This window comes from Struthio camelus, chromosome 2 (assembly GCF_040807025.1).
Source record: "Struthio camelus isolate bStrCam1 chromosome 2, bStrCam1.hap1, whole genome shotgun sequence".
NCBI classification, from domain to species: Eukaryota; Metazoa; Chordata; class Aves; order Struthioniformes; family Struthionidae; genus Struthio; species Struthio camelus.
The window spans coordinates 145,237,601-145,261,772 of NC_090943.1; the positions used below are offsets into that span (position 1 = coordinate 145,237,601).

The following is a 24,172-nucleotide window of genomic DNA, read 5'->3' on the forward strand; positions in this document are numbered from 1 at the left end:
CATAATGCCACTGCAGAAGCCTAACGCAGCGTCAATAGAAACCAGGTTAACATAGCTGCTAGGTAAAAATTACCGATTTAACCGGAGTACAAGGTAAAGACACAAAATCCTTCTAAACAGCAGCAAAAAATTAGGCTTTTGTAAAATACCTCACCCGCACTGAACACTGTTCGTTTAGTAACGCAATAAAATGCCCTGCAATCCAGCATAAACCATCTCATTTTCCCTGCATTCAAAATAATATACTTTATGTTTGCATTATACTAGAAATGAAAGCACTCCAAAGAATGCTGTATATCCTTGAGTATTAAATGGAAGTAACAGATACTTGAAAGATAACTCAGGAATGTTGCAATCTTAGTGGGATTTGTAGCGGTAAAGTTTCCAGAAGGAAGAGATACTTCAGGAAAAAAAGAAGTATTGAAGTGTATTTAAGGCATTTTTCATGTAGGGAATGCACGTTAACAAGACACTGAGCCTTTCACTCTAGAACCTGCAGAACCAGATTTTTATTTAAGTTAAACTTCTTTATGGTGTTCTGACTGTGTAATTACCTCTGCACTCTAAGCTACTGCTCTTTCCTCTCCTTTCCCACCTCCATATTGCCCAAATGCAGTAAAGCAGTACGTGAGATTTGGACCCTATGAGCTGTGTTATGTAGTGTCCTGAAAATAAGAATTGCTGTCCACAGTGTTTCTCTGAGGCAGGGACTCCTACTTTTGGTTTGTGGGGAACTGCAGTGATACACACATCTTGCTTTATAAAATGGCTACAAAAAATTATTCCCTGAATGAGTTGGGGAAGGCTATGGGATGATGTAAATTCCTACGTACAGCAGTTGCTTCTGTGACAGCCTTGGTAAATATCCACAAACACACACACGCAGAACATGTATTATGCAATTGGATGTCACTGCTGACAAACCTTTCCTTTAGTCAGAGTTCATGATAGTATTAGGAGGAGGATCTTTGACTTCTCTGTCACATGCTTGTTTGCACAAGTGAGGCATCGTGATCCTAGTGCCTAAGGATCCCCAGCGTTGACAGTGTCTATCGCTAAGGTACGTCCTTTCCCAGATCACCAAACTTCTCTGTTACCGAATTGATTTCTTCAAATGTGTGATAGCTGAAGTACACAGTGCAGCAGCATTGAAGACCTTCTTAATACAGTTACTCTTATTTTAGATAGCAAAATTTACATATACGTCTGTGTGCATTTCCTTGGGTTCTCTCACCATTACAGCATTCTTAGATCTAGGTTAGAAGTTTTTAAGCAATACGGGATCCTTTCGCTCCGCTCCCCATCCTGCATATGAATTCTTCTAGAACACAGGAGGCACTTGAGGTCCAGAATGGCTGATTCTTCCAGGGGAAGCAGACTAAGAAAGCTGTAAAAGAAGGTCTTAGCAAATAACGGTGGAACGTCTGCTTCAAATTCCAGTAAAGGTACTGCATAGTCCCTAGCACTCATTTGACTTGCAACGTGAATTATCATCTGGAAAACAGAAATATAAACATCCTTCTTAGCCTGGTTCAATCTGATCAAGCCCTTGTCATCTGCAAGGCTTTTGCTTTGTGTGCTTCTCACATATTTAGATGCTGTTTATACTTCTGAAGACAGTCACCATTGTTGAATGTTGGGTGAGATACTCAAACTGAATCACAGCTAGCAATCTAATTTGCCTTAAAATATTTTCAGTACCAGACGGGCTGTTACAATAATCTGGCTTGACCATCTGCAGAGCTGGAGCCCTTATATGTCAACGCGTGATTCCTTCATCAAACCTGTACTGCTATACGATAGAGAATTTTTCTTTTAAATGTGGCATTACACCCATATCAGCAAAGATGGTGAGGTTCATATATCCACCATTTAAATGTCACTAAAATCTTCCTCGCTGCCATTCTGCTGCTACATAACTCAGGGAGAGAGGCTCACACAAGACCCCCACCACAAGTTGCAGACCTCACTCCAGGCCAGCGCTGAGAGCGCAGTTTCCCAGCTGTGACTCCAGCCGTCTCCTGCTCCTCCTCCCCCACCTTGGAGACCAGCCACATGAGGCTGGAGAAGAGAGTGCGCTCAGGCACACCAGAGCTCGCATTTGCCTGGGCTATAAAAGGTTTGAATTCAAGTGTTTGCCATTGGGTCACCAGGACTTTCAGCCTTTCTTGTGCAAGCTCTTCCATTTTACGAATACTGTTTTTTTGGAGCAGGATTTTGAATCCCCATATTCCTCATCTTGGAGGCGTAACCTAGCCCTTGAAATCCATATCCTTTTTTGGCCCAGTAAATAAGTGGTATTCATTATTATAAATTGGTGTTCATTCATGGATCTTCACAAACTCAGACAACTTGAACAGGAAAAATTAAGAGCATTTTACCTTAATAAAATGCAGAACCTGGAACTGAAAGACCACAGCATACTCCAAATCTGGTAGAACAAAAATTTTAACAACTACTTACACAGGGAGAAGCTTTAACCACTCAGAAATGGGTTCTTCTTAGATGGGAAGTATATTAATTCTGGCTTTTTACAACCACGGAGACCAAGTATCTTAAAACAAGTTCATTGCTTAGGATCCTGAGCCAAAAGAAGCACCTGCCTAATGAGGTAAGTGCCAAATCCTGGGCTTTTTCTCTGCTTTTAACTCTTTATTGCCTTAGAAGTTTCCTTGTTCAGGTGAGGCCTGGGGATATTGACTCTGAATGGCAATGCTATCTATGCATTGCTTTGGAAGACTTTGTGCCTGCTGGAGGCTAAGCAGCAGAGCACTTAGGGTAGGCATTGGCAGTGTCCAGCACTGCAACACTCAAGTTGCTGAGCTAGCCTTGGTATGTGCTTTTAATCATGGAGTTTGTAATTTAGCTCTTGTTCATTACTGATACTTTGGGGTAAGTTGTAGGTGACTGAGTTAATATGAGGGCCCATTGCTTTTTTTTAAAATGTTCTCTATTTTTAGTAGAAGGTGAAAATGTGTCAAAGACTTACAAGGCTGAGATCGGAGAAGACTGTTGAATTTTGCAAATGGCTCTTTGCAGCCTGACTGTCTGATCAGGGAAACAAAGAACAGTCTGTCCTGCTGCAGAAGAAAACCAAAGTAAGACTGCTCAGGAAAATTTATTACAGGTTTAAGAAATATATTTAATTTTCTTCCACAAAAAAACCTTTTAGAACACCATAAAAAACAAAGAGACCGTGTCCTTGATCCCTTTTAATACCTTTTAATTAATATATTTTATTTAAATAGCATATTTAACTTTTTAAAATAACCCGAAACCTCTCTCCTTGTATGTTACTGCTTTACTAGCACAGATATACTTATTTAAATCATCTGCCAGTAGCTTCTAAATAAACATGATAAACATGGCATTATAGTCAGAATATTACTTTGCAGGTACATATTTTATCATTTGAATCTTAAATAGTTGTAAGGCAGATTCCTTTTAGACTCTAAGACTCACTGAAGTATTATTTCTGCCTCAGACTGTAAGAAAGACTAATGTATTGTTTCTGCCTTTGAAAAAATCTTAGCAGTTTAAGTCGTATCAATATTCTACTTCTTGAGATACCATTTCTCCAGGTGAAAGTCGAGTCATGCCAACAGATCACTATGCATCTCACAAGCCCATGAAAAAGGGTTGAAGATCGAAGTGATAGCCAAAAAGAAAAGGTAAAGGTTAGAACATATAATGAAGTTCTTCAAAGACCAGAGGCTCTTAACTGCCACGAAAGCACACAATAACCCTTCAGAGGTCTGTCTGGAGTCTCCCTCATATGTTCAAAAAGCCATCTGGACACAATCCTGGATAATGTGCTCTAGGTGACCTTGCTTGACCAGGGGTTTGGACTAGATGATCTCCAGAGGTCCCTTCCAACCTCAACCATTCTGTAATGCTGTGATTCTGTAAGGAAGAAAAAACTCTGTGTCTGTATGTAGGCAGATGGCAGCTTTGAGTGCCAGACAAAAATAATAAAATTAAATATACAGTTGTGATATTCTTCTAAATAACCACACAGAAGTTATTAATTTTACTATAGGAAATACTGTACAAACACACAGTGCAAACCACAGGAGAGAGGATTAGACCACTCTTTACTATTCCTGTTATTACTCGGATTAATTAAGCCTTCTCTCAAGGTAAAACTTGAAACATTATTACCAAGAGAGCATGAGCAGGACATATGACATATATCAAAGAGCTCATCTTGTAGAAACAGCTTTTATAAACTGCTGGAACTTCTAGGCAGATCTTTGTTCTTTAAGTAGTGTAGTTGATTTACAGTTGTATTTCCCTACAGCTGTTACTTTTACAATAATAAATGAAGCGCTGAATACCTTAAACTAAATACCACTCACACGTTGTCAGACCAGGGATGAACTTTTGTAGAACTATTTGGGGGAACTAAATGCATTTATAATCAGACGTATCCATAGTGTAAACATTATGATGACAAGTCTATACTGAGACCTGTTTTTACTTGATTGAAAATTTGACTCTAAATGAGTATGATGCGTACCTCTGTGAAACTCGCTGTCTTCCAAGTGCCATTTCCGCAATCCTAGCTGCAGACATAGAAACATTTGGATTGGAAGGGATGTCTGGAGTTTATCTGGTCCAATCCCCTGCTCAGAGCAGGTCTGGTTAGGTCAGGTTGCTTGAGGACTTAAATCCGCAGCAGAATGTGAAAATTACCTCTGTCCGGTCCCAACTTAGAAATTTAAAGACAATAGTGATAATAGGGATAAGAATAAATGTACAGCGCAGGCCTCCAGTGAATTAAAATGTGTAAGGAGGGAGCTCGGACTCGGGGGGAAAACTTTAGTTGATTAGACTGATTATAATTAGTCAATGGTAGAAAAATTGGCTGCCTGAATCCTCAATGAATAGAAGAGCCATTTTTGCTGAAAAATTATCATGTATTTGAGAGGCACAGTTTTATTTCTAATATGGCTTCCTTCTATCCTTAAAACTTTGCTGTCATTACAGCACATCTTGATTGATTAAAAAGTTTCATCGTATAAATGAAGTTAACAACATCCACTGGCAGGTAGAGAAACTTTCTGTATGTGTGCCCTAAATACATCTACTGCTGTTGAGGTTACATTAATTTACAAGGCAGATTTTTCCCTCATTTTTATTGTGTGTCCGTCCTTGTTCTTTTCTACTCTCTTGGGCCTCCTTTTCTCTTCCAGCAGAACTTCATCCTGACTTTTAGCTTCTCTCACGTTATCCATTCTCTGGATGATCTTGACTATTACAATCACATTTTAAGAAAACTAGCTTGCAGTAATTTCCATTTTGAGTCCTGACTTGCACCAGTCCAATACATTTCCATCTCATCTGTTCATTACTGTCTCACAAGTTTCTCCATGACATCTCTTTACATTTTACAGAATGGGATATGCTTTCTGGATTCTGCTCATCCCTCATCCACTTGTTCTTTAGCTGGACGTCTGGATGGCACCTTCACCTGCACAAATTTCGAAAGAGCGAATCTAAGAGAGAACTCTGTCCAGCAGCCAAAGGTCAGTGGCGCATACCCAGTGCCCAGAAACATTTTCAACTGCTTCAGCCTCCTCTGTCTTCTTAGGCTGAGTCCTTCAAGATTTGCCTGTGCTCTCTGATGATAGGTTTATTTGATACTAGAGTCAGCTTTGGGAAGAGTGCACCTTCCCAGCTAGCTTAAGCCATCATTGCATTAAATAACTTACTAATCATTTCCTCAAGGACTTTATCTGGCAGTATCTATCATACTTCTGTCCCCGTTTCAGTTCTTGTGATCCAGCGTCATGTAGACGGGCAGGATATCAGGAAGATAAACTGGGATGCGTATTAGCTTCCTAAGAATACAGAAACTTTGCTCATTCTGCATACATGACCAACGCTGAACGTACTTTCCCCCCTTTATTAAGGTCCTTTAGCTGGCCACGTCCAGTGACCCTGCTATCATCTCTGTAATATACAAACCTACCTAACGGAAGTGAACTTTCTTCTTGCCTTTTCTCTTTCCCTCATGTGTCCAGAGTCTTAACGCATCGGCGTGTTCCTCCCTAACACTGACAACAGCTGATGTTCTTCTTCCGTGGCAGCATTGCCCTACTTGAGAATATACTCTCTCGACTGGAGATCAATATCCCTCCAGTTCACCAGCAAATGGTATTGAGAGCCCATTTAGCACTTTATTTCCACAAAAATTGCTTTCTTCCACACAGTTCTTCTGGCAGAAACTATTATTATCTTCAGCCTCCTGTTCCTTTCCAGCTCCTGTTTGTGCTGAGAAACCAGTTGTGAGTCATTTAATGATGGCTGATTGTTGCAGGTTTAAAGATATGTGCTTTTATTAATTTAGCTAGTAAGGCTTGCAGTAAAGCAAAACTATGTTAGTTTTAGTTTTGATGAACAAATTGAAGGCAGTAAGCACAATGGAGAATTCAGATATAAACGTCATAGCATATTTTTAATCTTTTAATTACACTTTATGATGTCTCAAACACTCGTTAATAAGAAGTAAAATCTGGTTAATATACAGAAACGGATTTGATAGATGTACGTCAGAAAGATACTCCTACTTCCACTTCTAGAGATAAAAAATAGACAGCTTATGAAGGTGTGGTATAGGTAGCTCAACTTCCCTAATTTTTTAAAATTATTTCTAAACATTTTAGTCCTTAAAGAAAAAAAAAAAAGGATGAATAGGATAAGGGACAAAAATAAGAGTGAAAGAATAAACAACAAAAAAAAGGGAAGACAGGAAATAACTTTTATTCCTGTGAGACTCTAAAATACCTTTGGTGCCAGCCGTCTAAATTTTTGCAAATACCAGAGGTTAGTATTGGCAGAGATTTTGACCAGTGAACAGAACCAAACAGAAAGTGGTCAGACATCTTCAATGACCTATTGAACACAGCAGCCAGCATCAACTGAGGGCTGCAGCAGTTCTCCTTTGATGTGCAGCTTTCTGAAATTGTGCGTTGAGAATGGGTGGTCAAAATTCAAAGGAAGCATGATTCCTCTTCCTGTTCAACTATGGCATTTTTCAGTGCTGTTTAGCATGTTAAACTTATTTTTTTAAAGTTCAATATTTAAATTTAATTTTCTGATTTAGCTTCTGAAATTCAACTAAAAAGAAACTTTACTGTCTTTAAAACATGAATTTTATATAAATATATATTCTATGGCCAGTGAAGAAAAAGGACCCACAGGTCTCTGTAAATCAGATGAACAATTGTCAAAAGAAAAAAAAAAAAGAATGTTTTAGCTATTTAGTGTTCCATATCTGTATTGGTTCTTTGGATGCTTGAAAAAGTAAAAGGATTTAAAGAGATTTTTAAATACTGCAGACATTTTTCTTATAAACTGCTAATACTACCTTTCAGATATTACAAATAGAAACAGAACAACAAACCCTTTTCCAATGTCCTTGTTTCGTTTCTGCAAACTTGAACTATTTTTTCCAAATATTTGCATAGCTTTCTTTTGTACTCTAGGTAAGCTTCATCCCACTTTTCTCTAAAAAGATTAGCAAAATAGAACAGTAAAATAGAGTATACACAAAATAGACCATAAAACTACTGTATTAGTATTTGCTGGCACTGTTTATATCACAGATCAAATTTAATATATCTTGTCCACTGAAACATTTTATACGTGACTTGAAAACCGAATATAATACATATTTTGAGGTGAGTTACAACAGAGACACAGTAAGAGAAAGAAGAGAAGGAAGAGACCATTTGGCACATACATTTTAAGGCTTGAAGAACTGTTAGTGTCCTCTATTTTAGCTTCTTGCAAAGGTGGAGAACTAGAACAATAATTGCTGTAACAACATTTTAAATTCTTGGAATTATAGTACATCTTTCAGAAAGATGTCCAGTCTCGATTAAATGATGTAGGTAGATGGAGATGTTCCAATATGCTTGCAGTTTTAAAAAAAGCCCGTTTAATGTGAATGCCTATCTTCAGTTTTAACCACTGGATTGCGATGACTTGTGGGAAATCGCAGATGCAAGCAAATACCTTGACCACCCTCTGTTAAAAAGAACAATGTTAATAAGCTTCTTCATAGTCCATCGCTGTAAGGCAATCTTCCAGACCCTTTCATCCCCCCCGATTCATCCCTAACACCTCTTTTCTTAACCTTTCCAACTCTTTTTCCCCATCATCATTTTTGTAGCCGTTCCAATAACTACTTCCCTTTCCAGCAACTACTTGGTATTTCCAGGTTAAAACATCCAGAAATCACGGACAATCTCTTTATAATGTTTACTTTGGGAATTCACATTCTGTCAGCAGTACAGCAGTACTGGAACACAAGCGCTACAATCTAATTCTACCACTGATAGATTCCATTTTAAAAGAATGTCCTGACAAGTGTTTAGTTAATATTTTACAGTTCTTTGAAAATGCAGTTATTTTTAAGTATCATCTCTGTAACTCCAAGTTCTCTTTGTACTCATCTTCTTCATAGCAGTTACAAAAAGCATAACTTTTTCTGCATTACCTAAAAAAGCAAATAAGTAAATTTAAAAAATATATCAGTATTTATTTTATGAAAGTTTAGCCACATCGTATCGTGGAAACAGATATTCTCTGTAAACTAAAGGAGCTTTTTACCTAGAGAGCCTATGAGAAAGAACGCTCTAAATATTAGGATGAAAGAACTAGCTCAGTTTCTCGCTCTTTCATAAACTCTTTGTGTTCATTTGGACAATTCACATCAATTTTCTCTGTCTCACTTCCTCACTTAAACAACAAGGATAAAAGCACTGAAGTACTTATTACCTCAGACAGCTGTACATTAAAGAGTCTTAGGTGCAAAAATACCATAGTAGTGTAACAGTAAACACGCTAAATGTAGTTAATAAGAAATACCAACTCAGAAGCTCTTACTATACAACAGTATATTTTATTACTAGCAAAGACAATAATACCAAAACTATTGCAAGTGTGTATAAAGTTCTCCGTTTACAAACATGACTACAAGAGCGAAGGGTATTTAGTGTGTACTTTTACAGAAGATATTTTAGAGTTTTTTCATTGTCCTTTTCAGCAGCAAGAATACTATATATTTTGTAAAGGGCAAACTATAAAAGAAATGGCACATCCTATTTAAAGCAATAAATTACAAATGATAAAATGCAGAAGACAATATAAGGTGAATACATTCAAATTTTAACACATGATGGATAAAACTTTGGTTTATCAGAATTGTATTTCCTACGGAATCAGCATTTACATGACCTTTGTATTATGCAATTTTGCTTGACTGGTCAAAGCAAAATCACCATGAAAGCTGTACAAACTGGAATGGAGTAGTTTCTCTGCCTACTAGCAAAATGAATATGTCAGTTTAAGAGCCATATTATTATTAATAACAAATATGCAAGATGCTGAACGGTCTTACAAAATGCACTTAACTTTTAGAGTTAGACAGACAGTAAAATCCTGGCTCCAAATTAACTCAAGTAATGAATCACATCATTGACTGCAGTGGAGCCAAGATTTGTAAAGCACCAAACCATGAAACTCTTATCCATGTCAGTAGTACTTACTCTTGAAAACCACCCTATCAATAAAAAGGCTACCTGTATTAAGGACTTTTCAATTTAAAGAAAATATATTGCTATAGCATATAGAAAATTAAACTTTGTAAAAAAAAAAAAAAAAGCATTACGGTCTTGTTTTAATAAAAATATTGTTAAATAAGCCTGCATATTAACTCCAAAATTTATTTTCTGCAAGATATTTTCTCCACAGAATTTTAAAAAAATTCAAGTCAGTTGCATAGAAACAAAGGGAAACAGATACACTCTCACTGCAGCTCAGCAGAAAAATGTATACTTCCGATTCTGTCCCCACGTCTTCAGGTATCTTGTCTGGCATGATGCACTGGAACACCACACCAGGAGGGGCTCAAGGAAGCATTTTTCGGTAGCACTGCTGCATCCATTGTACCATCCCTGTAACAGGATGCACAGGTGTCTTACCAGTATTCCCCCCAGATGTGCAGTGTATGGTGTACATTATATACAAAGGTATTTTTTGTGTTCGATCATCAAAAGACTGTTGACTTTAGTAATATCTACTGGAAGCACATTACCTTTACCAAGTTTGTGCAATACAGACAAAACAGTAGTTCTAAATATTGATCTTATGCAGTCAGTTATTTACATAATTCATTTCTATGTACAAAATAAATCACTATAATTCCAGATTTCCTTTCATATTCAGTGTAGAAACTACCATAAAAACAGTGCTACAATCGATATCTCCAGACACATACTTTCGAAAGTATTTATACCTTTGTATCTCAATTTTAAGTGATACAGCCTTTTAAGATATAGTTAAAAGAAGAATTGTTAACAACAAAATCTGAAAAATATCAAAGATGCAGATGGAACTTTTATGCCTCGAAAAGTAACACTGCTTTCCATGCATCATTTTAATGCAAGTTATTACAAAGTGTTCTTAATATTGAGAACAGTATTTGTTTCTCTCCTCTCTTTCTCTTAAATTACTGCCAGTCAATCCAGCTGTGTCCTGTAGAACTTTAGTTTCCATTATTCCTGGATGGGATTAAATAGAGTACATTATTGCTAGTTGTCCCCACTACAGAACTTACATTTCCATAAGTGCAAAACAAGATATGTGTCTTTTTTTTTAAATAAGGCACAGAATATCAACTATTTCCAGTGTAACACAGAATCCTCACCAGTTTTAAAAACTGAAAATGTTCATATGAAATTTTCCATCTTTCAAGGGTTTAAACTGTTTCCAGAATTCAACTCTTTTCTGCTGTCTGAAGCTGAGTAGACAAGTAGTGACATTGAACCAGACTGTGAGACATCAGGTATTTGGGAACTGCTGCTTTGCAATGGAGGAGAGTCGATAAAATCATTTTTAGGAGTTATCCTGTAAGTAATTAAAAATAAAACACAGGAAGTCAGTTTTAAGCACAATGCATTAGACTGAAAAACAAATACATTTAGTAGTAACAAAATGATAATATATCTCCAGCTATATTCTTTTCAGTGCAGTTCTGTATAATCTTTTTCAAGCTTAGGAGTCACCACTGCTCTTTTTCAGATTGGTCACCGTCCAGAATGGTTGTACTGCAGCCACAGATTTCTCTATGCCGTTGGATGGCATGTTTTTCTGACCTTTCTAGCACCGTACCCTAAATCTATCTCAAAGATCACTGTTTAGCAATACAAAAACATCCTAAGAGCTAAAGCTCCTGCACTTGACACTTTAAAAAAAAAAAAAATCTTAAAGAATGATGAAATATCCCACATGATAGAAGCTGTGAGATTTGTGAGGCTATATGGAAAAATTTGTAAGAATTACTGTACTCTCTTTTGAGAGCTACTGAAGCTTAATTGCATACTGATTCTTCAGGGAAAGAAGAAACAGAAAATACACAAAAGTAGTGATAGTACAAGTAAGCACCACAACTATTGAGTTAAGGAGTCTTACCTTCCTTCACCTATTCTCTTCATACTCCCAGACAAGCTACTCATATCACATGTATTATCTGCTTTGCCTCTTTTTTCCACCTGATCCACGGTCAGCTTAGAACTAGATAACATTGGATCTCCACGCAAATTTTCACCTTCCTCGATTTTTTGGGTTGATGTTCCATCTGCCTCCATCTCCTTCTCAGATGCTTCTGGAGATGTTTTAATTTCCGTTACAGTTTCCTGGCTTAAGTAATCATGATTAGTGATTGCTACTGCAGAAGTTCCGTGATTTGCTGTGCCACCTGTACTAGTCCCCATTGATTTTGAAATAACTTTCAGTTTGTGCGAACTGGATTTGTAGTGCTTCTTTTTATGCTTAACTTTGGAATTGTGCCTCAAGAAAAATTCACATGATTCTTGCAGTACTCTTCGACTCTCACTGATTGGACTGGAAGAAAATATAAAGGTGTGACTAAGTGAAGAGGATAATTTCAGATAATGTAATATAGTTTCTTATACCAAAAATGTGTAGGAATAGCAACCAGTGATGTAATCTGAGCTGGATGTTAATGAGCATGAGGAAAACAATTACATGTGAAAAAAGGGGGAAAGAATCTGATTGTAATGGCTCCAAAGTAATTATGTCTGTGGAACAATTAAAGCCAATTTCTACATTTCTTACTTCAGCAAGTAGGTCCAATGACATCAGTGGGTTAATCATCTAAGAAAGGAAAGTAGGATTAGCTCATAAGCAGCTGTATTACCAAATTAAATTTCTGTAATGTAAGCCTTGTTCAAGTGAAAAAAATGGTAGGCAATACAAAATTGACTTCATCATTATTTTTAAAACAGTATAGCTGAAAGCATCTGAAACAAGAAAAAATATACAGGAAATGGAAGAGAAGGGAGAGGGAAAGGAGCTATAAGCTCATCATCAAGGAACGCAGATGTAAAATAAAAGGACGTTACGGACCGCTGGATTGGGAAATCCAAAGAAATAAAAAGATCTAAAAATATATTAATAATTTATAAGCAATACATATAATCTAAAAAGAAATAATCAAGGAATAACGAGGAAGGAGAAGAATGACAACTACAAGAAATAGAGGTTACGTTTATAAGCTGTTTTTATCCAGAGATAACTTTACTAAAATTCAGTAATAAAACTGAATTACTCTGTCTCAGAAACAAAGTAAGGAGCAGTAGTATAATACAGTAAAAGTGAAACTAAGGAGGGGACAATCAAAATAATTTTAAAATAATACAAGCATGGCAGACAAGAAAAGCACAGCACATGCTATTATTGCATGACAGTAAACATAGCTAAGCACAGTGCCAACTGAAGAAATCAAAACACCTGAAAGGACCTAAGTTAATGGCTACAGTTATCTTCCCTGATTCGAATGGAAATCACAGACCTATCAGTCACTACTAAACACATCATGTTTTCTGTTCTATGAAGAGAACTAGTCAGTAGAGGAATATATTTTCTGTCTTCTGAGAAGGCCATCAAAAAGTCATTGCCTATGTAAAATTTCCATAGGCTCCACTAGAATTTTGCCTATGCCCCTATGCAGCATTTAAACTCCAAAAAAGAAAGAGCACAAAGACAACACTTTGATTACCTGAGCTATGTTTAAGGAACATGTCTGGCATGCAACACATTTTAAAGTATACGCTGAAAAGCCAAGGAAAAAAAAGAATTGTTCTTACTCTCTTTTGCGGTTTCTGTTGAAGAAATTGGCCCATTCAGAACAGGTCTTTTTACTTCCCACCCAAAAGACTGGAGATATGCCAACAATTAATGTCAGTAGATACTTCATCAGAAACAAAAATATTTCTGGTCTTGCTAATGCCTTTGCCTAGAAGGCAATAAAGTTTAATAAATACACAGAAGAAAGCATACTTGTTCATCTATATTTTAAGTGCAGAAAACCAACAAATTATGTGAAAGATGCACTTTCTCCTTATGGCAAGTATCCTTTGTTCAGGCTTGTCCTGTAGACAAATGTAAGACATGTTGAGTCAAGTCAGGCCTAGTTAATGTCTGCTTGCAGGCTATAGCTGAAGACAGAGAGGAGATTAGTTAAAGGAAATATTTTTCTATTAAATTGGATGGAAAGGTAATTTCAGGAGTAATAGTTTTAGTAAGCATGTTCTTCAGTGACAGTTCGTATGTAGGAGCTTCATCCCTTCAACTTAAAAGAAACAGTTAATCAGATTAGACAGCATCTTCAGGGAGCCGCAGGGAACTGCATAGCTGTTTTCTACCCTTTATTGCAAAATTAATCCACCTCTTTGCAGAACAGAATCATAGCAGCTGAGACATTTAACTCAGTAAGAGATTATTATCTTCTTCTCCCATGCTGCAAATTTAATTTATGTTATCTGGTTTATCTGCCAATTCCATCTATGAAAGTCACTACTTCTGTTAGCGAGGCAACGTTAGCTACTTAAATTGAAGTTTGTTTTTATTTAGTTTTGACTTGATGAACGTCAAAAAGAAGTCTGCAAGCTAGCTCAAGTGAGCCAAGGCCGAGAGTGCAACTTTAAGCTGCTCTGTAGTTGGAAAACGCTGTTTATTATAGGGACAGATCCAATTAAGTATGTTTTTGTGTAACATTCCCTGCTCCTACCTACTCTTTCCAATAGGTTAATTAAAGGACGAGAATGGATGTCCTTCATGCCTTATTATCCTAAGCTGCTATATTAGCTGCTATATTTAAGCACTACAAGACAAGCACTGAAAAAAAGAACAAAAGGCTTGTTTTCAGCCTTGTTTATTTTGGGCCATTTGTGTGGTATGAAGCTCAGTGCAAAACTCACTGAAGACAGCGCACTTGTCAAGAACATTAATGGAAGCAAAAATAACCAAGGAGTCTATGAGTTGTGATACTTTTAGCTTATATCGCTTTTAATACAGAGGATATAGAAGATGTTTAAGAACATGGAAGGATCAAGCCTTATGGCACAATGCTTGTGTTTATATTCCTCTTTTTAATGGTAGTTTATTGCAGTAGAAACATAGATAAGTGCAAAGCAATGAAAGATGACTTGAGAAACCTACAGTTCTGTTAGTGATAGTTTCTTCTTGAATATTTGTGCTTAAATGGGGGCGGCACAAACCACAAATTACTTGCGGTTACAGGGAGTTTTAGGTATTTACAAAAAAAAATGTAATGCACAGAGAGTACTGAACATGTTCAATTTTACTTTAAAAGCCTTTCTAAGGAAGTTTTTTTTTTTTAAGAGCCTACTGTTATATAAGAATATCTCAGCAATTTAAAGTTTAAATTTTTTTTTGGTTATCTCTTCACTTTATTGAAAATCAGCCTGCAAACGACAACTGTCATGCAAAAAATATCCTAGAAATTTGTTTTTAGTTTCAAGTGTCTTACACTTCTACGCTTCAGGAAAAAAAAAAAGACAAAAGTGATTTTAAATCTATGGTTATAAGCAACATTTTAAATCCAATTTAGACTCAATTTTCAAGACTGTATTTTTCAATTTCAACTGAAATTGAAGCAAATTCTCCTTAGGTACTGAGATACCAAGCTACACAACCAGGTAAGAACGTGCAGAGCAACTGTTTTTAGCAATAGACACTGGGTGGAAAGAATATATGCACGCACATGCACACACTTTTTTCATTAAGTTCAAGTATTTTAAGGATTACATAATCCCTTTAGAGCTGTGAGTTAGAATTTAACTGTTGAGTGCTATTAACTTGATTAGTGAAAATTTTCAAAACAAAAGTAGACGATCAGCAATTTGGCTTGAAAACAACTCATCATTGCATATTTTTGAATTATTTAACCTGAAAATAACCTACTAAACTGCACTGCCCTATAGTGATGCATAAGAGTTTTCTCTAATTAACCTTGCAGTACTAATTATGAAGAAAACTGCCACTTGCCTGATAAGGACAAGGAATGTGGTACTGGTCACAGTGGTCGAAGACCCAAGTTGTTTCCCAGATTTTCCGATTCACCAGTTCATAGACATAACATCCAAGAAGTGCCACAAGTGGCACCAAGTATAAACCACTAAAAACTCCAATTCGGATCATAAATTTCTTTAGCTTCTCTTGGTTCCTGCCATCATGCTGTATGACTTGCCGCACATGGTTTAAAGAGATAATACCAGCTAAAAGAAGAGAGAGACCAACAAAAACACAAAGGCACAATGGCAAAAGCACAAAGTACAGAGATGCATCCAGATCGTAGAGACCCACAAAACAAACTCCACTGATATTGTCCCCTTCAACTTTGTTCATTGCAAGAAGCATAATGGTTAGAAAACCAGGTATCCCCCATGCAACTGTGTGGAACCACATGGCCTTCTGTGCAATAGCTTCACAACTCCATTTTCTTCCTGCTGCAAGGAACCAAGTGATCGTAAGGATCACCCACCATATAGTTCCTGCCATAGTGAAAAAATACAAAACCATGAAGAGGACAGTACAGGCTTTGTTTTGAGAGCCAAGAACCACCGTTTCACCAATTTCTAACTTATCATCTGCCTTGTTACAGGCAGTTCTATTTCCAAGTAAAAATCCAATAAAGTACATAAGAGACACTATGCTGTAACAGACTGAATAATATATGATCGGTCTCTCTGGGTATCTGAACCTTTTAACATCAATTAGAAAAGTCAGGAATGTGAAGAGTGTAGCACAAAGACAAAAAATTGAAACGATTCCAATGAAGCTTTTTGCAACATCCAATTCATAATTTTTGAAGTACATATTGGGACATGGGGGTGCACACTGATCAATTCCTAGAAACTTGTAGCCTTGTCCATTGGAAGTGTGCAAGTGTCGTGGACACCAGAATCCGTAATCTCTGCGGGTCTGTCCTGGGGTCTTCTGAGTTCCATGCACATTTGTAGTTACAGCAGCAGTAGCAGGAGCAGTCTCATCGCAGTTGACCAGTCTACATAAATTAACAGAATAGAAAATATCTTAATGCCCCTCATTATCAACTATAATTTACAATTATTCTCTATAAATATGAAAAAATCTGCTTCTAAGCTCTGTTAAATTTTATAGATGACGCAAAATACGGCTTGTGAGAATAAAACCAGGTGGCATGTTAAAAATAGTAGACTTAAGATTTTATTTTTGGCTTAGAAGAACATTCAAATACAGCTATTTAACTATTGCTCGCTATCCGATGATTTATTAGTCAGGAAGCACTTCCTACTCAAGTTGCAATTGTTCCTTTATGGTCTCAGTCCACACCAAAATTTTATGGATGCCTATAAAAATATTTACAGTAGATTTTCTATCTGGATAACAGTACACTGTTGGAGACACACTGCAAATGATCCGCTCAAAACACAACTTCCAATCAAGAACAAGGAATGAAGGGTGACAGTATCTAGGATTTACTGAAGACTAGTATAAGATGCTATTACTATGACTTGTTGTGTTACGGTAATATTTCATTGCTGATGTCAGTACTACAAAAACTACCTAACTGAAAAAGACAAGCGAAACAGATAGCCAAGGCAGAAACTGATCAGTATTTTAGTAATTTTTATAGCTCTGCAATGCTCATTTAAAAATTGCTCAAGGCTCAGTTGCTCAGGGGTTGAATTGGACAAAACAGGTGAGCTATATTTATGATTCATAGTCTAGGATTAGCAGTGTTGTACACGTCTTCACGCTAGATTATGTAAGCATAAGTCAAACAGGTAAGTATTTACTCAAAATGGGATTGTTCTTTATATGCATTCTGAGTTAAAGTGTATATTTATTTACCATAATGTTTAAAATAACATTTATTGCATTATAGCTTTTAAAGTTAGATTCTGTTATCTCAAAACATTCTTGGACAAATGCTATTATGAGGGTCTGTCTGCAAAAAATGTGCTGACCTTAAAAGCAAGAGTATTTTTTTAGCTCAGCTTGAGCTTAAAAACTTGTTTTTGTTCCTCTGCATTATTGTGCAATCTAAATAAAGCCAGACTAAAAAATAAGGAAACTGATTCAGTAACAGATTGTTTCAGTAGCCATGGGACAGACCAGTATGCACAGGAACACTGCAAATGTAGTCACCCAAGTCTTAACAGGCTTTGCGCACTTCTGTAGGAATAAGAGTGCACATAACTCAGGATTATAGTTACTGCCTGTTGAAGCCCATCCCCGTGCCAGCCCATCTTCTGAGGATTCTAGCAGCAGCATCTTTGCTGTTTCCAGAATATCCTGTATTTTATGGACTATTCCGTAGGAGGTACTGGGCAGAGATGATTTCACAAAGACACAGAGCAGGTTAATTTTCAGTAAACACTAGCAGTAATAAATTAAAGCTGCAGAGAGTGTTGTAAAAAAGGAATTTAATCAAAAATATCATTTGGAACACATACTGAATAACTAGATTAACTAATAAGTTTACTAATTTTTCAAAATAATTCTGGAAAACATTTGCTGCACTGAGTGGCACTGTTATGCAGAGGCTCACACTAGATGGAAAAGTTGACACCTAGCTCTCAAAAATCCACACTCAAATTTTTCCACAGGACTAAGGGCAAGAGAGTTAATGCCATCTGTCATAATCATTTGGATATGGATTTCTACCAGGAATCATGGCGCAGGGACTGTTTCTGCTCTCCTGTAGCCCCATCACAAATGAGCAACTGTACGGAGGTTAGACACATGGTTTGTTAAGTTTCCAGCACTTACTCCTTTTTTCTACTTCTTGCACTTCCATGTGCTAAATAAAAAAAACACCTGGCCTTAAATATTTATAAATATCTCCAGGTGAGGGTCAGAACCTTAAGAAGAATGTAATAAAGTGTTTTCAGTGGTTTCCATTTAATACATAAAGAGTCCATTTTTTCCCCCAATGCAGTATTAACTGTCTTCTCTCTCTGGAACAAAGATCTGAAATACTTTGAGAAAAAGGTGAAATCTTTGTGGAAAAAGCAGACTTTTGGCACACAGCACAGGAAAAATACAAGAAGATTTAATCTGCTCATTTACGTGATTAGGGCTGTGTGCGCATTCAAATAGAGTGTTTTATGTTTCATCATTTTATATGAGCAATCATTTATAAAACCCCTGTGAAGTAGGTATTATTATCCCTAGTTCAGAGATGAGAAAGCAGAGTGAAATCTATGCTGTAACATTTAATGCTTCATTTAAGTTTTAAGCGTATGTAGAAAAAAGCTTCTGCAGGGATCCGAATAGTGAAGGGCATTCACAGCTGCAGAACTCCGTTGCAACTGGAATCAAAATCGCTCACAGGAAATGCAGGTGGTCATATTAATAATGAAAAAGTTTTAATAAAAAATACTCCTGTGCACTCAACACTGTATTGTCTCCACTGATGTGGAGGCTACAGCAAAATATTGTTTAACATATGTCTCAGATTTCCAATTTAGTCCAGGTCAAATAGGGTATGTTTGAACTTATCACCTCCACTATCTGCCACATGATAAGATACCATACCTGTTACATTCCAGCTCTTCAGGCCATACGATACCAAAAGTATCAATCAATTGTTTACAGTCAGAATATACTTGCTCACAGAGGCTTCGACAAGGGTGAATCACATGAACTTGCTCCAGGCAGGCAGGGACAAATGCTTTGCACAGAAATGTCTGGACGTCTGGTGAACAGTGAAGATTCATAAGAGCAAGGAAAGGCTTTGGGAAAGAAAAAAGACTTTGATTAGTAATTTTAAAAAGATAATTAAAGGCAGTAAAGCTAATTTTCCTCACTGTGGCTCATATTTGTTCTCCTGTAGGTTTGAAAAAATATGAGAGACTACTGTTTGCTCAACAGTTGTAAAAAGGAGCAGAACCTGGTAGTCTGGGGAGAAAGGAGACTCCAAGTTCTACTAGCACTTCTAGCACGCTCCCGGCTCTGATATCTTGGCCCATCTCTAACTATTCAGATCTAATTTTTCTTATTTGACAAAAGTAGAAATCTGAAAGGTATCATTACCAAGATTTTAAAATACAGGGTATAAGGTTAGGTTCCTGTGTTCACCGGTCAATTTCTAAATAAGTGGCCCAAGATTTTAAAAAACGTGCCCGTCTCCGTAGCTCCTGTTGGAATTGCGTTTTCAATTCTAAGCGGTATGTCACATTCATCATCTTCCCTCACACTACAGATGGCTTTTTTATTGTTAATACAGTCCAAATATCATTTTTAATTACTTATTTTTAATACATTTCAAAATCTCAACATGACTGAGAATTTCTCTGCCTTTATTACTGCAAGCTGGACAGTGAATTACTAATGACTATTCTTACTCAAGAATTCACAGTATCACAGAAGAGCTGAGGTTGGAAGGGACCTCTGGAGATCATCTAGTCCAACCCCCCCGCTCATGTGGGGTCGCCTACCGCATGTTGCCCAGGATCGTGTCCAGATGGCTTTTGAGTATCTCCAGGGAAGGAGACTCCACAACCTCCCTGGGCAACCTGTTCCAGTTGCCCAGGGAACTGGGCGCAGTAAAGAAGCTTGAATGAAATTCAATGCAACTTTTTTTTTTTTTAGTCTACCCGTTCAATCCCCTATTTTCAGATACACTGACCTCTAAGGAGAAAAAAATAAAACCCTCTTTCTCTCATTTTATCAGTTTTATTACTGGGGAAAATGATTTTAGCCAAAATACTATTGTGTGCACAAACTTCAGACAAACCAAGAGTTGTCGGTCACTTTTTCAATTACTATGCCATTATAATGGCAGCATATTCAAGGAAGCAAGCATTGATACATTAGCAGTGTAGCCAGAGATGCTCTTGCACTTCCAAGTGGGCTGTATGTTTAAAGCAACAGGGACAACAGAAATCCAAGGGACGCTGGGTGGCTGCGTAAGTAGGCCCTAGTGTCAGTAAGCACAGGTAGAAATAACGCCAGCAGAGCCAGGCGTGCTAGCGCCATGTCATCGGCTTTCAGGGTACGTGGAGACAAGATCCTTGATGGCCACAAGGCCCCGGGGACCATCAGGATGGATCCAGCACCGGCATCCTTAAGGAGCCGAACGCAGCGGGTGACCCCAAGGCCGAGGACAAGCAGCTGTGCTGCCAGGACTGGGCGCCCCTTCGCCCAGCCCTCCTCGACCCACAGCAACCCCAGCCAAAAGTGAGGTTGAGACCGAGCGACTGCGCCCGTGTGCACGCATCTACGCGTGTTTACAGGCTCTAGTATCAATGGCTCCTAATTAAACCCCCGTAGCTGAACCTGGTACGGGTTGCTGTTTACTTTGTTTTGCCATGACATCAGGCAAACCTTCCTAATCCAGTTCGTTAAAGGAAAACGAGTGAATTTAAATCCCTTTCTGAGGCAAAGGGAATTAACCCATGGCCGAGGGTGGAAATGAGTCTGCAAAATCATGTCAGGCTAAGTCCTTTTTAAGCCAGCTGTTTGACAGAACACTTTTCTTCTTCAGGTTCAGACAAAGAACCTCCATATCACAGGTAAATGGTTAAGTTCATGCATCAGGAAAGATGAGACATTTAATGCACTTTGAAGTGTGCTGATAAATAGAGACAGTGCATGACAATTTCAAAGTAGACAGAGCTTTTAGTACAAAACAGTATGACAAATATTTTTTTTGGTTTATTTGCTGTTAACAGCTGTGTATCTCGGTTATTCTAAATTCATCAACCAGTGACAGGCAAAGGAAGGATTAACGACTGCGTCTAGAACAGAATCCTTAATTTTGTCAGTTTTTAAATATCCCAAATTATGTACATACATGTATGCCAAGGGCAAGTCTGATTATCGAGCATGCAGTTTAAAAGGAAAGACACTGATAAAATAAACATATTTCCCCACTCAAAATGGAATAGCTACAAATCCTCAAGGGACCTCAGCAAAAAATGTAGGAATGGGGGAGGGATGGAGAAGATAAGAGAGTAAGAATAACAGAAAAACCTCTTAGGAAAAAACAAAAAAAAGTTAAGTTGGCACTATGCTTTACAGCACTCTGGCTGTGCGCTGCATCTGCAAATTCCATCACAGCAAGCATACCGAAGTCTGTCCCTCACCAGGATGTCTGCTGTGGACCTACCTTCCCGGGAACCCAAGGCCTGAATATTTTCTGATGAGGAGAGAAGAATAGCTCTGGTATAACGTGTGGAACTCAACAGGTTCGATAACTTTCTAAATGCTAAACACTGCTTCAAAAAAAAAAAAAAAAGAAATATAGAAGGCTGGAGTTAACTAGATGAATTCAATTTCCTTGACACAATCACGATGCAAATCTTGATTGCTCCAATGTTTAATTTGTTAACTCTTTTCTTTCTTGTACTTAAGATAAATATAATAACTTGTGTAGCTGTACAGAACTCCTATAGAAATTGAATTTACTTTTGAAGTTAAGGTCTGTAGAAATCATTACTAATTCTTCCTTTTTTCACTCACAGTTCATCTCAGTTAATTTAAACATCAATTTTAATTTTCTACAGCAGCTTTTGAGGTGCCACTCAAAAAAACTTTTGCAAATTGGGTAAAACAGCAATATTTTCTCTGGAAAGCAGTAGTTAAAAAATGATGTTCATATTTATAAAATCAGTTTTGTCTAAAGAAATTTTTTGCTCGGATGTTTTGACTAGCAACTAACAATTTTTGAATAGCATTATCCGATACAACATAACTAAAGAGGCTACATAACTTAAGTAAGCTCACTTGATACACAAAACGAGTATAAAGGAAATTGTCTAGTCAAGAAATTCAGGATTCAAAACCAACCTTAAGCATTCTAACAGAATTGCTGTTATATAAAAATACTTCAAATATCACAATAATCACTATGGAATCAATAATATTGCCATAAATTAGAGGTAGATGTTGACCAGCGAAAAATTACATGCATGCAAGAATTTTACTATGGCATGTTGTCACTGGCTAAATATTGTGCTTTAAATAACATGTTTTATAATTTAAAACCAAGTATCTACGTATAAGTATTCAACAGAAATGGAAAATGGTAGGAAGAAGAAAGCTATGCTCAGCTGATAATGCAACCATAGTAGAAATCCAAGGGCTTGGCTTACAAGAGTAATTGTTCTTGTAATAATCCTTTTAGCTTCTGCTAAAATATATTTACCTTTTAACACCTGAAATTAAGAGCAGGAAATCTGGTGTTCTCAAAAAACAAGCAGGCATTCTCGGTCAGACCAAACGTGTATTTAGCTAACTATCCTGTCCCGATAATGGCTGCTAGCAGTGACGCATAAGACTAAGACAAGCAGACATCTCCTAGCTTCCAGCAATCAATGGCTCAGGAAACTTTCTGAGCTGCCGGTTAGATCCAGACTGATGTGTTTAAAGGACACAAACATACCCTTTTCCCAAGAATGCGTCTAATCCCTTTTTGAACGATTAATGCTTACACCCTTTATAAAATACTGTAGCAAAATGCTTTATTGCCCAATTTAACTAGGCACTGTGCAAGAAAATACTGCATTTTACTTGCTTATTGCAACTCCTAGTTCCTGCAACCTAATTCATATGTTTTGACAGCAGTTAACAGATTACTCACTACTTTTCCTATGCCGTTTTGCCAACCTGCCATCATGATTTTATTGACTTTTTTCCGTATTCCCCAAATTATCTCTTCTTTTATCTAGAAGCCACAGGCTGTTTTGTCTGTCCTCAACATAGGATCTATTCTATACTTTTAGTCATTTTTTTCATTCTCTTGCGTGCATATTTTGTGTGTGTGTGTGTGTGTGTGTATATATATATTTATATAAAAAGATGTAAGCATGCTTTGAATTTACATATTAGCACAATATTGTTTTTATTTTTTCCTTATTCCTTCCATAATACACAACGCTTTCTATTTGCCTTGCCTTCATCTGAACCCCGACCACACATTTCCATAGAACTATCCAAAGAGACTTCAAAATCTCTTTTCCGAGTGGCAATAGCTAATGTAATACTGTGCCCATCTATTTGTATGAATAGTTGAGGTTATTTTCCCCTGCACTCATCACTCTGCGTTTACCAACACTAAATCTCATCTATTATTTTATTGTCCAGTTGCATCTTTCCTGAGACCTCTCTGCAAATCTTCACTCAATTTTGTATTCTAAGCAAATTCATTATCCATCCCCTTTTCCAGGTAATTTATGAATTAGCTGTATACCACAGGTTTCAGTACAGATGATTTGGGGAACTCCTCTAGTCATCTATTTGCTATAAGACCACACTATCATCTAATGATTTCACACTATACATTGGGTGGGGGGGAGGTATTTACTCCTGCCTTTTCTTCTTACTTTTTTTCAGGCAGGCATTCGAAAAGAAAATCGCCATTAGGGTATCAGCACAGTTTCTTTAAAAACCTTGCGTTATGAACCACGTCAAAGTGTTTTTGAAAACCAAAGTATAATAAATTGTCTGAATCATCCTTTTCAACAAATGTGCTGAGTCCTTCAAAGAGCTCTGACGGATCTTGTAAGGAATGAGTTCTCCCAACCAAGAAACTCTACAAAACGTAGAACGCCACCTCGAGCACAGGCAAACAGGATTTGCAAAAACATACATTTGTTTTCAGAAACTGTCTACTTTTATCATTTAAGAGCATCAGAAGAGGTACCGAATTGTGCTTGGAATTGTGTTCTTAATTATGCATCTTTAAACATGGGCTTTACTTCCAGCTAGCCAATTTGGAAATGTTTCATTATAGAAAATAATAGGTCTGCATTTCCTGGTAGTCTGTAAAAGCTAAAATAAAAATGCC

The 24,172-nt window shown here is 37.1% G+C and overlaps 1 protein-coding gene across 6 annotated transcripts in view; it reads right to left on the minus strand.

The window, feature by feature from the left end:
- Positions 1-8,891: 8,891 nt before the first annotated feature.
- Positions 8,892-24,172, minus strand: part of FZD6 (frizzled class receptor 6) — a 32,135-nt gene continuing 16,854 nt past the window's right edge. For 2 of the 6 annotated variants that reach the window (XM_068932875.1, XM_068932876.1), the window contains exons 3-8: positions 18,919-19,115; positions 15,382-16,399; positions 13,179-13,327; positions 11,482-11,913; positions 10,718-10,917; positions 8,892-10,571 (exon numbers count right to left, since the gene is read on the minus strand). In XM_068932875.1, the coding sequence (XP_068788976.1) occupies positions 10,761-10,917; positions 11,482-11,913; positions 13,179-13,327; positions 15,382-16,399; positions 18,919-19,115 (1,953 nt within the window). In that variant the 3' untranslated portion in view covers positions 8,892-10,571; positions 10,718-10,760. Of the gene's footprint in view, positions 10,918-11,481; positions 11,914-13,178; positions 13,328-15,381; positions 16,400-18,918; positions 19,116-24,172 lie in introns of all 6 variants that reach the window. The other 4 variants (XM_068932877.1, XM_068932878.1, XM_068932872.1 and 1 more) reach the window with 2 other exon arrangements.